The sequence below is a fragment of the Bactrocera dorsalis genome, chromosome 2 (assembly GCF_023373825.1).
Source record: "Bactrocera dorsalis isolate Fly_Bdor chromosome 2, ASM2337382v1, whole genome shotgun sequence".
Lineage (NCBI taxonomy): Eukaryota > Metazoa > Arthropoda > Insecta > Diptera > Tephritidae > Bactrocera > Bactrocera dorsalis.
In genome coordinates this window covers 27,077,500-27,094,600 of record NC_064304.1, presented here as the reverse complement: position 1 = coordinate 27,094,600, position 17,101 = coordinate 27,077,500, and the positions used below count along the sequence as shown (strand labels likewise).

General features: G+C 36.2%; 1 protein-coding gene across 4 annotated transcripts in view; it reads left to right on the top strand.

Annotated features, from left to right (window-relative positions):
• LOC105234237 (uncharacterized) overlaps positions 1 to 17,101 on the top strand; it is a 276,684-nt gene that overhangs the window by 198,424 nt on the left and 61,159 nt on the right. For all 4 annotated transcript variants that reach the window (XM_049448650.1, XM_049448649.1, XM_049448652.1 and 1 more), the window contains one exon: positions 7,119 to 7,544. In XM_049448650.1, the coding sequence (XP_049304607.1) occupies positions 7,119 to 7,544 (426 nt within the window). The remainder of the gene's footprint in view (positions 1 to 7,118; positions 7,545 to 17,101) is intronic.

Genomic DNA, 17,101 nt, shown 5'->3' with positions numbered 1-17,101 from the left:
GTATTCATCCGCTGATTGCTGTTTTATCAATGCACACAACCAAATATGCAGTTTGGACAAAAACCGACAGAGTTAAACACAGCCAGATTAACAGTGTAGACAACAACCAGAATTGCAATTCAGTTTCAATTCGATGAAGAATACATGTATAAAAATAATATTATTATTATATTCATTATTTTATGGTGAATCGATTTAAATTAGCGTTTTAATCAAAGGCCAGTTAAATGATCAATTAACTTAGCGCCGCCTTGTTGGAAGCAAAGGTCGTCCACATCAAGAACATGAAATAAAGCCACGAAAAAGTCATAAGTTATGACTCTATAGCGTTTCCCATTGACTGTACCATGAAGAAATATGGATTAATAATTCCTTCTGTCCTGAGATCACATCAAACAGCGTCTAAACAATCTCTTCTGGTTTCTCAGCTCTCCCAATGAGACAAAGTTTTTATTAACATACGCATTCCACGAAAAGTGAACTTCACCGCTGAAACAAAATTTTCTTGTGAAAAGCGAGATCGGTGGCTATCTCCTTTTGGGTCCATTCATCGAAATGTTAAGCGCTCGATGGTCATTCCGTCTCAATTCTTGCACGAATTGGAATTTATAAGCACGAAAACCAAAATACCTCCGTAAACTCTTCCATAAAGAGGATGAGCACAGCTCTAATTCTTGCACGATGGCGGTTAGACTCATTGGGTCTTCTTCGAAAGTCCGACTCACGGCTGAAATACCATCTTCGATGCTCAAACAATTTTCTTTTTGTTTCTCTGAACTCTGATAATTTTTATAGCATTTTCAATATAACGGGTGATTTTTTTGAGGTTAGGATTTTCATGCATTAGTATTTGACAGATCACGTGGGATTTCAGACATGGTGTCAAAGAGAAAGATGCTCAGTATGCTTTGACATTTCATCATGAATAGACTTACTAACGAGCAACGCTTGCAAATCATTGAATTTTATTACCAAAATCAGTGTTCGGTTCGAAATGTGTTTCGCGCGCGTGTTTTGTTCAGCGATGAGGCTCATTTCTGGTTGAATGGCTACGTAAATAAGCAAAATTGCCGCATTTGGGGTGAAGAGCAACCAGAAGCCGTTCAAGAACTGCCCATGCATCCCGAAAAATGCACTGTTTGGTGTGGTTTGTACGCTGGTGGAATCATTGGACCGTATTTTTTCAAAGATGCTGTTGGACGCAACGTTACGGTGAATGGCGATCGCTATCGTTCGATGCTAACAAACTTTTTGTTGCCAAAAATGGAAGAACTGAACTTGGTTGACATGTGGTTTCAACAAGATGGCGCTACATGCCACACAGCTCGCGATTCTATGGCCATTTTGAGGGAAAACTTCGGACAACAATTCATCTCAAGAAATGGACCCGTAAGTTGGCCACCAAGATCATGCGATTTAACGCCTTTAGACTATTTTTTGTGGGGCTACGTCAAGTCTAAAGTCTACAGAAATAAGCCAGCAACTATTCCAGCTTTGGAAGACAACATTTCCGAAGAAATTCGGGCTATTCCGGCCGAAATGCTCGAAAAAGTTGCCCAAAATTGGACTTTCCGAATGGACCACCTAAGACGCAGCCGCGGTCAACATTTAAATGAAATTATCTTCAAAAAGTAAATGTCATGAACCAATCTAACGTTTCAAATAAAGAACCGATGAGATTTTGCAAATTTTATGCGTTTTTTTTTAAAAAAAAGTTATCAAGCTCTTAAAAAATCACCCTTTATAATATTCATGACTTATAATATATTTATAATTGAATGAATTTACAATTAAAACTAAATTTAGGTTCACGCGTATTTTTCAGTAAAACTAATTTTATGTTAACTGTTTTTTCAATGAACAGAGATTTATACTAAAAGAGAAATTCAGTTTTATGTAGCTTAAGGGGTTAAATGGGTTTCCTCGGGTAAAAACAGCTTTTTTCAAAAGTTTTTCTCTCATATAAAAAATGAAATATTTTATTATTTTTATTGTTACAAATATACACTATGAGCGAAGAAATTCTGAAATAAAAATTATTGTAAAAGGAGTGCGACTTGGCTAAATTCTGAGTAATATATTTTAATGAGCCGAAATGTAGGCAACATTTTCAATTTTTAGGTATTTTAATTTTGTAAGCTCCTTTGTAGACTAGTTTTCACAGCAGCAACATTTCATTTATAAAGAATTCATTGTAATTTGTTTTAACGGAAGAGCTTAAAGTTTTATTGGTTCAACCATCAAACACGTTTCAAAAACAAACAAATACGCTCTAATTGCAAAACATTTTGAAAATAGCATATGAATAATTTTAAACCGCATTCCACATAAATAAATCACTCTAATTAACTGTAATCAGCAGCCAGCAAGGAAGTTTACACTTTGAATTAACGCTTAATGATTCCAAAACTTTCCCAATTCATTATAGACATGCAACGAACTGAAAAGTGATTGAGTTGAGCTTTCAGTGAGTTTTACTTCTTTTATACACTTGCCTCAGCTGATGCTTTGCCCATTTGCAATATGCATTAAGCAACACCAATTTACTCAAAAATTTGTGCTCACCTTTAGGTGATGCCTGTAATTTTTAATTACTTTAAAAGACCAACCATAAAACATGCCTTTTTCCTCTTTTTCTTCACCATTTTTCACTGAAACTTTTTTCCAATTTCATCAAGAAATTCGTCGTAATTCTCCTTGTGTAAATCGCTTCGGCTTACTTCAGCTTGCTGTGACCTAATTTCAATGGTTCAGTTGCCGGCAACTAAATAAAAACCTGTCTAACCGACGACACACAAAAACACGAATTATATCACATGATTATTTGTACAGATTGTGGGTGTATTTCTTCCACAAGCGCTGCTGTCAGGATGATAGATGACTGGAAGCAATTGAAATTTTTCGTTTGCTTGTCGGATTTTTAGTGTCTATGAAAAAGTACAAGGAGCTACACAGGAAAATTATTATCAGGAAAGTACTTATATAACTATATTAAGGGCGAATTACCGTATTTATGTAATTATGTTTATTTAAAAAAAATGAAAGAAATTTTTTTAGAACAGAAAGTGTTAAATCATGGCTTGATTCAATATCAAAAACCTAATATTGCCAATATAAATATATGTAATATCCGATATTGAATATCCAATACCTCATAACTAATATCCAGTATCTTTAATTCAAGATCTAAGCTTCCAAATCCAGGATACAAGACACAATAATATACCATGCCCAACATTGAATGATACCAAAAACCAAGATAAATTCCATTACCCAAGTTAACTAAAGTCTTAGTATCGTTATCAGTAGCATCCGCAACATTTTTCAAAACCTTGGCTTATGAAAGCTCGCCTTCAAATGAATGGTTTTGGCAACCCAGGGGATACTTGGTCTAAGACCGGAAGTCGTGAACTGCTTAAGCCATATGTAAAATAATCGTTTCTGGCCACTACCTAGCGAGTGGCGCTCAGAGAACTTTCGTCACTTGCTACACATGGATCCATAATCTGGTTTGTGAAACACTATTCGTAAAAAATCCAAAAAAAAAAAAACGTTTTGCAAATGAATATTTTTGTATATTGACAACTTTCGCAGATTCCTTCAGCCGTTCATATATACTTACTCAAAAAACATATGTACTTATTTGCAATAATATATTATTTTTATGTTTGTATTAAGTATTTGACTTCTGCTTACGAAGCGTAAATGTCTCAATCAGTTGCCGAAATTAATATTTGCTTAACGGTGTTATACACTCTTTAATCTTTATATTATTTTCCTTCCTTTCGCACATAGATGATAAATTTCTCCCTTCTAAACGCTTTCACAATAATTTCTTGAGTTGCCAAAGTCGTGTCGTGATTCAAATTCGGAAAATAAATAGTGTAATTTCATTGCACTGATTTGTAGAATATCTCATTGTAGGTCCTTTTTGGCATGTTTTATATAACATTCACCCAGTTTGTGTGATAGCTATACGAGTACTTGTAAATATCCGATCGAAACAATTTGATAGGTTTGAAGCGTTGTCTTAGGCAATTATATCTAGCGAATTGCGTGCAGCTAATTTGTCAATAGAAAAGTTTGCCATACTAGGTTTTGATTTTGATAAATTAGTTTGTAAAGCAGCTCATTCCATTAGTGGTCTAATATTGGTGGTTAAGCAAATGACCAGTTATGTGAGGAAAAAAGGTTATGTACAAAATTACAGATCGTTTTCGCATAAATTGAGTGACTTGTTCGAACACATACCGACGGACATAGCTACTATAAATCAACTCAGCCCATCACACTGCTCATTTATGCAAATGTACATACTATATATAATTTATAGGGTCTCCAATGTTTCCATCTGGATGTCATAATAATATCAGAGTATAATCCGATTCGTCTAATTAAAAAAAAACGTAGGAAATACTTCGATTGCGTATTTTCAAAGATGACAAGCAAGTTCACTTGACTCAGATTGATTTAAATGCAAATATTATAATTTCATTAATCAGAGTTTATTTGTGGACTTTCTGATAAGCAAAAATTTAATTTTCTTTTATTTATTTTGTCTCTCGGACGAATTTTTGACATTTGTTATAATATGTACATATATATTTTAAGAAAGAGAAAAACGTTGTTATTTTAGATATTATTTCGGTTATGATTTCTTGATGATCATAATTTAAAACTGTAGAATAATGGTTACAGGCCAGGTTGAGACGATCATTTATAACAAATGATAGCGCCATGACAATCGATTATGATCGAACTACATCCGTCTATACTTTAACATTTTAACAGCACTAACAGATTGTTATAACACTGAAATAATGGTACAATTACCTCAGAGGTCACTGTTAATTTGTCCACTGGCACCATCCCTCAACCAAAGAATCTCATTCGAACAAATTGTACAAAATATTTACTTATGCAAATAGTACCTGCTAAGTGAACTCGTTAGGGCAGCTTATGTATAGCTGAAAAAACAACATTAGGCTCACTTTTTTAGTATGACCCCTTTCTATTTCTTTTACTTAGTATACATATGTTTTTATCTACAACTCAGTATAGAAAATTTGTCGCTTTTTCAGAATTTGTAGGTACAATGGGCTTAGGTTAGCACTTGGAGAAGCTTTCAAGGTAGATCATACTTATATTCCAACCGATTTGCTTTTTAAAACTATTTGGGTTGCGACAAAGCGAGTCGGTTACCCGTGCTATATCCATGCGATATCATTGTAGACTTAGTAAAAATTTGAGTTTCTGCAAGTGAACGAAAAGATTGGAAAGGCACAACTTAAACCATTATAGTTTTCTCAGCAGTAAAACAAATTAAAAAATTTGTACTTGACTATAACAATATTATTTATTCAAAGTATTGCCCAAATGAAACTATAACATTTTCCCACTAATTCCAAGTGGATTCTATTCTGAACTAATTTGCTAAAGTGGCAAGACCTGGGCTAAGGGATGAGGAAAAACTTCCCAGTCGCTGTTGTTAAAATAGTTTTTAACCGATCTTACAACGTGAAGATAACTCTTGTCATGAAAGAAAATTATTGCATCGTGTCCAGTCGCAAATATCGGTTAGCTTTTGTCAATCGATCGGTTCTATTTGCTGAGAAGATGTCGATAGCGTTCCTTACTTATGGTTTCGCCCGGTTTTAAAAGCTCATAATACAGCAAGCCCTTCTGATCTCACCAAATACAGAGCATTTTGTTGCGTCATGGATTGTTGGCATTGCTGTTGATATGGCTTGTTGGTCAGGTTTCAGATATGATTTTCCAGCTTTCAAGCGTTCAAGCAGCATTTATGAGATGCAAAATGGTCTTCCAACGTCTCTTATTTTTGAACATATCCGACGAGCAAAAATTATCAGTTTTAAATCAAGCAAACTACAAACTTTTACAAAATTAATATGATTCTGGTGTATTAAAGTTATGAAGAAGAGACTTTCGAAAACAAACATTTTCTGACACCAAGCTGGACATATTTAAGTGATAAAATTATTGCTGATTACGCTTCAAACGAAGGGTGTAGAATGAATGATTGAATGAATGAATGACAAATACAGTGGGCAATAGCTTTTCAATGCATTTTTTGGAACAATGAAATGACATTCAAGTTTCATCGTCTCTTGGCAAGCCGCACAAGTATAGTTATACGAGACCCAATATTTATGCAACGTTGATAGTTTAAATAGAATATATATGAATTTAAGGCTATTTTTTTTATCGTAGATATTAATAACTTTTCTCCAGCACAAGTAGCTTTGTAAATCCTAGTCAACTACTTTATATAAGTCCACTCTCTTTAAAAGGTGTCGTCCGTCTAAAATGCCAAACTTTATATAACTGTACTACAATGCACTTATATACTACTAAACTATTACAATAACACGTATGTAGTACAAGAAAATTTTACTAATTAAAAAACCAAACAGATTCTTAGCAAAACTTAACTTACTAATACTCTTTTTCTTCTCTTTTCATCCCTTTTTGCTGCGCTGCTACACTTGTTTGCTCTTTACTTTTCCACCTTTTTCGTTTTCTTTCGCAAATTTCGATTTTAATTGTTTGACACGTCAACATGACACCTATCGCATGTACAACAACATTACTTTACTGAAAAACAACAACAACAACACGAATGTTTGAAACCACAAACGCCAACAACAATAACCTGAAACAACGAAAAATTAACGCTAATTCATCCTGCCACCTACTCGCCGCCTACTCACCAACACGCCACCAACCAATAAACTTTTCACAACAAAAATCAACCACAAACACACAACTAAACCGCGCGCACGCATACGCCCTATTCTCGCTAATGCACACACCAACACATACACATACACCCATCCGTCGACCACGACGACCGGCTGTCAATCGAAACTTTGCCGTTAATTAACCGCAAACACCAACGGAACACGAATCACCCACGAATTCTTGTAAAAAACGCAATGCGCACGCTGCCTCTCACTCTCTCGCTCTCTCTCAAACACACACTTTTTCAATTCCTTTTTCGCCCGCATTTACACACACACACACGCTTGCATCAAACCAAAATGACACACACGCACACATGCATGCATCCCCATTCAACCGGATTAATGAAACGACAGGCTTTTGCGTGCCGAATTGTATTCGCTGCGTCGGAAGGGCGCTCTGCGCATGGGCGGCCCACTTGATGCCACACAAAAGAATCCACAATATCCACAGTTGCAACAAGATAACCAACAACAGCAACAACAACAACAGTACGAATTGAACAATCACAATATGGCGACAACAACAATAATAACATCAACAATCACAACAACAGGCACAATAAATACAACAACAACAACAGGCACAAGTAGCATTGGTAGCCATCATCCATTGTTGCATTGCGAATCGAATCGGCATTGTGCGCGCTGCAACACCGAATTGGGGCGCATCACGAATCGTGGCGCGCCGTGTCGCGTCTGCAAGTTGCGCGTGTGCAAAGCGTGTCGTGAGTTCACCTCGCGCACCACCGATTGGGTGTGTGTGGTGTGTCACAAGCAAATGTAAGTGGGTTAACTGCATACTTGCATATGTTTGCAATGTCTATGCATGTATACATGTGTGTATGTCTTCGTTTTGTTGCTCGTCCTCTCTTCATGTAATTGTAACTAATTTAGAGTTATTTATTTGTTATAATCTGTTTTCGTTGTTCATGTGACAAGCTAATTTTCCTGTTTGTTGATATGGTAACCCTTTTTTAATAATTTCGAAAATTCGTAGCATACCTTTGGGCGCAATATTATTTATTTTTATTTTTTGGTTTTATTACAACCATGTCAATGCGGTTAAAAGCGTTAGAAATGTGCAAAATTATTTAATATTCTATACTGTTGAGTGATAATCAATAGCATCTGATCGTGAAGCTCTTCAATCGGATATTTTCTGTATCTTCTGTCCATAAGGCAGGCCTTTACATTGTGTTTTCGTACTCTCAATAATTCCTCCAAAGTAATTCCGAATGGTAGTTATAAAAAAACTACTTCAGCAAATGAATAACCTTATACTAATTACTACTAATTATTATTAATTACGTGCCGTCGTGAATTTTTTTTTTTTTTTTTTTTTGTGAAGATATAGTCTCCAGTAGGACCTACAAGAAAAGGTGTTTTGTGGTAAAAAAAATTTTCCTGTCTAAAACTATTTCAAATCCAACAACAAATAAAAAATTATTTTCATATTTTGATTTATTAGTCAAGCCGTTTCCGCACCAACCCTGAAAAGTCTATCGAGAAAAACGCGTTTTTGAAGCTGCTTACAGTAAGTTTTCTTAAAATAGTTGTCTCCGAAAACATTTGCCGAATCCACTTCATATTTTCTGAAAATGTTTTTGTATTATTAGGTCTACAACTTTGCTTCTGTTGTTTTTTTTTTGTAAATTTAAGGCTTTATTGTATAAAAAAGGTTACAAAAGTGTTACTCAAAATATTGGCCGTCGCTAGCTACTACTTTTGACCATCTTTCTGGTAGTATGCGTATTCCGTGACGAAAGAACTCCTCATCTTTCGAGTCGATCCAAGTATCAATCAAATTTTTGTCTTTCTCATAAGAACTGAAGTGTTCGTTAGCTAGACCGTGTGCCAAAGATTGGAACAAATGGTAGTCAGATGGAGCAACGTCTATAGAATACGGCGGGTGGGGTAAGATCTCCCATTTCAGCGTCTCCAAATATTTTTTGACCACCTTTGCTACGCGAGGCCGAGCATTGTCATGCTGGAGAATGACTTTATCGTGTCTTTCCTCGTACTGTGACCCCTTTTTCTTTTAGTGCTCGGCTCAAACGCATCAATTGCGTTCGGTATCGATCTCCTGTGATGGTTTCACTTGGCTTTAGCAGCTCGTAATATATCACCCCCACCTTGGCGCCATGAATGTTCAGTTTTGCCGTCGATGTGGAGGCATGTCCAGGCTTTCTCCATGACTTAGGATTATCGTAGTGGACCCATTTTTCGTCGCCAGTTACAATGCGATGTAAAACTCACTTTCGGTTGTGCCTTTGAAGCAGCTTTCACATGCAAAGAAGCGCCGTTCGACATCTCTTGGTTTCAAGTCGTAAGGAACCTAGTTTCCTTGTTTCTAAATCATCCCCATGGTTTTGAGGCGTTTTGATACAGCTTGCTGTGTCACTTGTAACGATCCGGCCAATTCCTCTTAGGTTTGAAACGCATGTTGGTCGAGTATTGCTTCCAATTCAGCATCTTCGAAAATCTTCTCCCTTCCACCACCATGCCGATATTCGACTTCATAATCACCATTCTTAAAACGTTGAAAAAATTCGCGATATGTTCTTTCACTTAGGACAGCCTCATCGTACGTATTCGAAAGCATTCGATAAGCCTCGGCCGCACTTTTCTTGGAATTAAAAAAGAAAAGCAAACTTTCCCGCAAATGTCGAGAATTCGGCTCAAAAAGTGACATATTTAGTTGAAAATAAGTTTGGGATGCAAACAGATCTCAACAAATATTTTGTTGGGTTAATGTTGATACAAATGTCCAAGATCGACATAAAGCGATTTAATCGATTTAATCGACCAGTGTTTGACCCTAGAGACATCTATTGGAAAACGGCGCAAGAAAAGTTGTATACCTATTTTATATTACAACACGAAAGTTTAATAGTTTTGTTCACCTTACGGTTGTAGGTAGCATCTAAAATCAAGCGAGATAGACTATATTTATTGGGTAGTCGGAAAAGTATTTTCGTATTTAGCTTAAGCTAACTTTCTTATATTTATTTATAATGAACTTTAATGAACCAAATAAGTACCATTTTGGTCGATTTTTTATGCCATTTTTCTGCTAGGGACATTATTCCATCAATGTAAGCCGAAATTTCGAAATTTCCAGAACGGAAGCGCGCGAAGCCATTGTTGTGCTACACGAACTGATACAACATCGTCTCCGTAAACTTCACAAATTTCATTGTGGCTTGAGTGACATTCTTGCCTTTTTTATACAAAAATTTCAAAATATAGCGAATTTCTTCACCTTTTTAACAGTATACGGTATGACACAATGTGATTAGTAGCACTGGAAATTTGTCATCTATCGAAAATACGAAACGACTTTTTCGACAACCCAAAAGTTTTTTATTATATAATGTCGAATATTATCCAAATAGATTTTCCTTTAAGCTCTAAACAGTCAATAGAAGGTCTAAAACTTTGCTTCCGCCGTTTTACAAAAGATGTCTCTAGGGTCAAGTGGTCGATTAAATCGTTTTATATCGATCTTGGACATTTAAAAGTAATACATCAATTGCGTATTTTTATGCCATCCACCAGATTCTTTTTGTACTTAACCAGTATTAGGTTTTCCATCATTTGCTTATCTTCATACCGTAGATTTTGGTCAGATTGCGCAATATCTATTAAATTAAAAATATCCATCCAAAAGTCCATACTTTCAAAATCAACACGACGAATATCAAGTTCCTGTCAATCTGTTTCACGAATTGTCTAATTTAGAATATGAAGATATTTTGAATTAACAGGCTCCATAGCAATATTGTATACAGACATGAAGACAGTTTCGCTCCGTCACTTCTCCGAAATACCTTTGACGGCAAAAAGTGCCAACAGTGTCATAAATAACAAATATTTTGATTACAAGAACGTTTGACTAGTCCACAATGTGGCCAGAACAATCCTTTGTCTTGATTCTAGATTGCCTCTATACCCTTATAGCCTTACGACAAAATTTAAAGAAATAGTTTTTAAAACCACAATATTGTATTTCTGTATGATCCTTCAACTACTTTTGCTATAGTAAACAATATTTCATTCAATTTAATGATAGAGCTTTCCTGGAACAAGTAGACACTACCTATAACGCTACTTGCTTCCAATTCACTTGTTGCACGGATTCTCGTTTAATATCCACCATAAATTGAAAAACAAAACGGCAGCAAGAAACGCCGATAACAACGGAGCAATGCATTTTGATTCGCAGATTCTGCGTAAAACTTCGTTTATTGACAATATTAACGACAACAACAATTATTCGGAAATAAATTGATTTGATTTGCGGCCGGCATTGTTTATATTATCATTGGTGTTAACTCTATTGTAAATTCTAGTTATTTCTATAGACAACAGACAACAGCACTTCTGCCGATTGTTGCAATTGTTTTTGTAAATGCTGCTCTGTTTATTTCTCGTAATTTATACTCGTATAGTGGCTTAGTGTTGACGACTTAATTGAGTTTCGCACTCAGCGAAAAGTTTCATGGTGATTTTGTGCAAATATTATGGCAACTCTGTTGCGTGGTAAAAGTTGTGCCGAAAATTGCAAATACACCCTTCAACTTTGGTGTATTTACAGCCAGGATAATTTTAGGTGTTTATGAAAATTGTTCGAAATATATGAGCAGAAATATCGAAAACTTTTTTAGTTAGGTTAAGTTAGGTTAGAGCTCATGTAGTCGGATATTAACACACTATAAAGTGGCTTGAACATATCACAAATCTACTGAGGAAGTTTGCTTAACTTTCTGCTATTTCACCCGGATGACTAAAAGTATGAAATCCGATGTATTTTAGCCTTAATTTGACAAAGGCAACACATTAGAAAAGACAGTGTTATGATGATTCTCCATCATCATCTTTCAAACAGCTTAAGAAATAGACATTCAGTAAAATAGTTAATCTCATCGCATGAGTTCCGCTCGTGTTTTCGCTTTGAGCTCCTATAACAATTTAAATGTGAACTTTGCCAAAGGCGAGGAGCTCACTACACATCAAACGATTTACTCTGTGTCCGAAGGACTTTGCGATTGCATATTTCTTAATATTTGACTAGCGTCTGCCGAGCCCGCCTGAGACCTAACCACCGCAAGAGGACAGCAAGATGTCCTACCTGTTCCTGATCTGCATTTAGGTAGGTGAGACTAAAGTACTTGACCCAGCTAGCTCTTTAGACTTGGAGATTCCTGCAATTTCTCTATGGCCAAGCACTCAAACGAAAGTTGTAAGGAAGCAGAGATAAGAAATCGAAACATAACCTATCAAGTTTTGAGCGGTCACCGAGCTCAAGGTTAACATAGTCTCCTTGTCAGATAGTCAACACTCTGAAAGAGGTGGCAATCAATTTCGGTCTAATGGCAGCCATATCTGCACAGAAAACTTGAATGAAAAGCGGAATTGCCGCCAATATGCTCCTCGACCAACCAACCCTTTCCTCAAGCTAAAAACGCCCTTCTCTTTCAGCGACTCCTTCCTTCCCATACCTCACTCAAACGTATATCAGCAAATAAATCACTGCCAGGGGTAGGCTCATTCATGTATTTTGGAATGAAATCAAAGTATGAAAAGATTACAGAGTGCCCAGGCCTAGGTTTTAGATCGATTTTTGAAGCAAGGTGTGATTAAAATACAGAAAATATTGGGATGCCTAAAAAGTTTATCGGCTACTGTATATATTACCTCTGTTGTACTATTTTTTTTCTGTCATTGTTCAACCAGAATAACGAAGGTATATGTTTTATATGGGGTATTATTTTAAGAAAGCAATCCTATCTAGTTTCATTAAGATAACTTATACTGCTTATTGACCGACTTTTTCATTAAGAATTTGTCAAAGACTATGAAGGGTATATCTTCGGTACTTGCAGGCTAGAAAACCCATTAAATTCATTAATGAAAATGCATGCTATCAGAAAATGAGGTTGTTCTCAAATGTCAAGTTGTTAGAAAATCAAGAATAACAACCGCATTAGTTGTCAGTTAATAGCTCTAACCGAGTGCAAACAACAATAATTGCATAATAATAAAAATGCCAGATATCCTGGCAATACACGCAAAACTTTCCGAGCTAACTATTTTCACCTGTTCGTGTCCTTCCTGTCGACTTTGCATTGTTCAAATTGTATGAATTTTTAATAGTTGTTGTTATGTTATTAGATATGTAGCAAATGCCAACCGGCATCCCTGTAGGAAATATGAAAATTCTTGGAAGTACACAATTGATGGAAAAGTAGTTAAAATCGGCATAGTTGCTCATTAGTAAAAAAAAATGTCATTTAAAAACGAAATTTCGCAGAGTATGACGTAAAAATTCTTAAAAATGTTTCAAAACAAGTTGTTTTAAGTAAAAAGCATGAGTTATATTCATTTTCTGTTTTGGAATCATGGCAATTATTTGATATTTTTGGTGTTTGGATTGTTGATTCTCTTTCACTTTGCCCTCCAAAAGCCTGACAACTTTCTCAGGGGGCACTTAAATATTGCCCCTCTCAGCGCAGACATCCATATGTGAAAGAAAAATTGTTTTCCAATGCACAGTCCACTCATTTAAGGATACAATCACATAAGTGGGTCTTCAAACAGTGTTATTCACAAGGCTGTGTGTTTAGGAAAAAGCTTTAGCGTGCCATTTGTCTGTCACTTTCTAATGAACTGAGGTGAACTACTCTTATATACACAATTAAACACATTTCCATATATATAACGACTGTGGGTTGTCGTTTTCATATGACTTTATGTCCTTTCAAATGATAATTGTTTTGTTTTTCGCAAAAGACACGAATATTGAATTGAATAATTTAACCTTCGACATTAAAAAGCAATTTAGTCGATCAGCAAAATCAAATTGTGTCAGAAGAACAACAATACCACATTACGTTTTAATCAAGCTGTGGGTAATTACATAAAGTCAGGTTGTGTTAAGTTCACAATAGTTGAAAAAATGTGTTTATTCTCTTTGATGAGGGCCTTTGTTGAGCCTAAACAATAGGTTCCTTATACAATTGAAGGCAAAGATGTGGATGACGAAGAAAATATGTATATTTGGACAGATATTGAAATGAGGTACAGCGAAAATGTTATTAAAACTGAATGAATTGAATGAATACCGAAACAAATTCAAAGGGACTAAATTGAAATTCTATATTTGGGTATTATAAGAGAAAATTCAATCAAGGTTTCGGCCGATTTCAGTCGCATTTCTATTGTTCATAAAAAATCATTGCTAAAATAATTGCTCAATATCTTCTTCTTCTTTACTGGCGTATACACCGCTTACGCGATTATAACCGAGATAACAACACTGCTCCAGTCGTTTCAAGAACCCAGGTCCTTCTCCACCTGGTCTTTCCAACGGAGTGGAAGTCTTCCTCTTCCCCTGAGGGGAAGATTGTACCTGCTCCCTTAAGTTCTGTAGCTCGAATTATTTTCTCCAAGAACAGATTGAAGAATTCGCATGCAAAGGAGTCGCCTTGTCTGAAATCTCGTTTGGTATCGAACGGCTCGGAGAGGTCCTTCCCGATCCTGACGAAGCTGGGGTGAATGGCAGTACTCAACGACGGAGTCTCTCTCCCACCACGAATCTCACACCGAATTTGCCCTCCTTTATATGGCAACTGTAGTAAATGCCACAAGGACTTATTCGCCTCGGGCCTTGTCCCATCCATCGTATTTCTTGGACGGCGGTGATGTCAGCTTTTACTCTAACGAGGATATCAATCAGCTGGGCAGCGGCACCTCTCCAATTAAGGCACCGGACATTCCAGGAGCATGGGCTTAAATCGTAATCCTTAATGCGTTTGGCATGGTCGTCATCAATAGGGGAGTCTATCATCCGAGGCTGTTTGTTCCTTTTCATTGGGGAGTTTTTTACGTGGTGAGTCCCAAACCCAGTGCACAACCCTGTGGAGGGGGATACTTGGTCAAAGACTGGAAATCGTGAGCTGCTTGAGTCATATGTAGAAGAATCCCATGTGAATGGCAATCAGAGAACTTTTCTCACTCGCGTGAACTTCTACACATGACTCCATCCTCCTCCTGAGCTGCTTGAAAAGTGAGTAATCTTTTATAGGTTTAAGTACTCTTCACTGGATACCATCCAACTACGGCTTTTGAAGATATTCAATGTTAAAAACAGACTATGATATTATTTTCCTTCGTCAAGGTGCTTCTGCCGTAGTCTCGAGATCATAATCCATATATTATTTTTGCTTTTCTTATATATTCTTTATATGATCTTGGAAGATTCTAATAACTGTGCCAGTCGAAATAGTTTGGCTACACTAAGCTGCTTCCTGCAATCTATCTCTGACTTTTAAAGCTCGAGGGCCTAATTGTTCCCCTACTTCGTGTTATACGTATTTTACCAACCACTTCTAATGCGCGGCGGCAAGATTCCATAAAGATGTTTAGGTAGTCCTTGTTCTAAGGTAGAAATCGATGATTCCTGAAATCGTTGACTATGACTATATCATTATTTTTTCTAGTATACATACATTCATTGTAGCGATCTTCCCAAAATGACCATCAAGGCTTTCCTTTCCATCATACCTGCCTTAATCTTTTCTTCGCGGTTTGATGTGTATGGTATAATTTGTGGTTTGGTGTTCTCAGTCTGCAAATGCGCCCAATTAGCCCATGGGCTCTGAATAAGGACGAAGTCCGGCTGCTTTTTTACCACGCGGTTAAATAGGGTTCCAAAGCAATATGAAACAAAATTCAAATTATCCAAAAAATTAAAGATAAACGTAAAATTCCTTCAAGGTCCACAAGACGCACATACCTCTTCATTTAAAATAAATTTTTAGCAAGCCTTAGAAACATATTAACATAAAAAACTAAATAAATGCATGAGGGCTATAAAATTCACAAATTCCTAACGGCATAATTTGCAGGGCTTCATACAGAAATAAAATATTGAAATTAAGTAGCTTTCACCACTCAAAACGATGAAGTGCAACTTTGTGCAAGTGTGCGTGTGCAAATAATTCCAAAACTAATTACTTTCAGCAACACGAGAGTGGAAAGTGGAGAGTGGAGAGTGCTAAAGATCCAACTCAGCATGTGCAAGCCAAAGCATAACTTCGGTACTTAAGTTCAATGTCAGTAGAGCAAGTAACATGCAGCCAGAGCGAGTATAACCTCAAACATACACGTGTAGAAATAAGCAGAATATCAAAAGCAATAGAAATGTTCGTATGTTTGTGTATGTGTGTGTGTGAAGGTACACTAATTTTGAGTCAGGGAGTATATTTTATGAAATAAGCTTGCAACAACAATGTACCACTTCCTAATTGGCGCTGACTCTGCAACGAATGGCTTATGCACATATGAAAACAGTGGTGTGAAATATAAATGCATAGCACACTTTATGACAAATATGATACCAAAGTCGTAAGCTCAAGCTTTCATATTCATGTTGAAGATCGAACACCAGGGCTTCAAATAAAATAATATGCTTCTTTATGGTTCTATGGCTATTTGAAGGACCTATGATTGATGCACCTCCTTAATATTTGCTCGAAATAAGAAAAATTTCAAACTGATACCTGAAAAACTGAGGTACTAGTTCATGTATATACCATGCAGACAGGCAGACAGATATGGCTAAATCGACTCACCTCGTCACAAACTTCTTAGCAAACTTAATTTACACTATTCAGGGTATAAAAATATGAGGTTCTAAGGTGGAACAAGTTTTTTATGAATTCGCCCTGCTTAGGGTTAGACGTAAAAACAAAAATCGTATTTTTTATTTTGCTTAGTAAAGAAAAACCTTTAGAAATGTGAGAGAGAGAGTGAGGTAGAGAGCTAGAAATAGAGAGAGATAGAGAAAATTTGAAAGAAAATTGAGAGATATTGAGAAAGGAGAGAGTGAAATGGCGAGCTAGAAAGAAAGAGAGGTAAAGAAAGTTAGAAATAGGAGAGAGTGAAGCAGATAGCTAGAAAGGAGAGAAAGAGAGGTAGTTAGCTAAAATAGAGAGAGGTAGAGAAAGTTAGAAATAAGAGAGAGATTAACGTAGAGAGCTAAAAGGAAGAGACAGAGAAGTAGAGCAAGTTATAAAGGGAGCAAAATATTTTTATAATTTCTCACTAAATACTGATTTATAACTCAAAGCAAGTGTGTAGAGGGGTGCACTGGAAGACGAGAGAAAGTTAGAAAAAGAGGAGAAGGCAAAATTGGAAAGAGAGAAATAAACAAATCTATAGAACTTCACTATGTAACTACAGGCTTATCGCTCAAGAGAGATAGAGTGAGTAAGAGAGGGAAAGAGTGCCAAAAAAGGAGACAAAGTTAAAAAGAAAGAGGAAGGATAACTTGA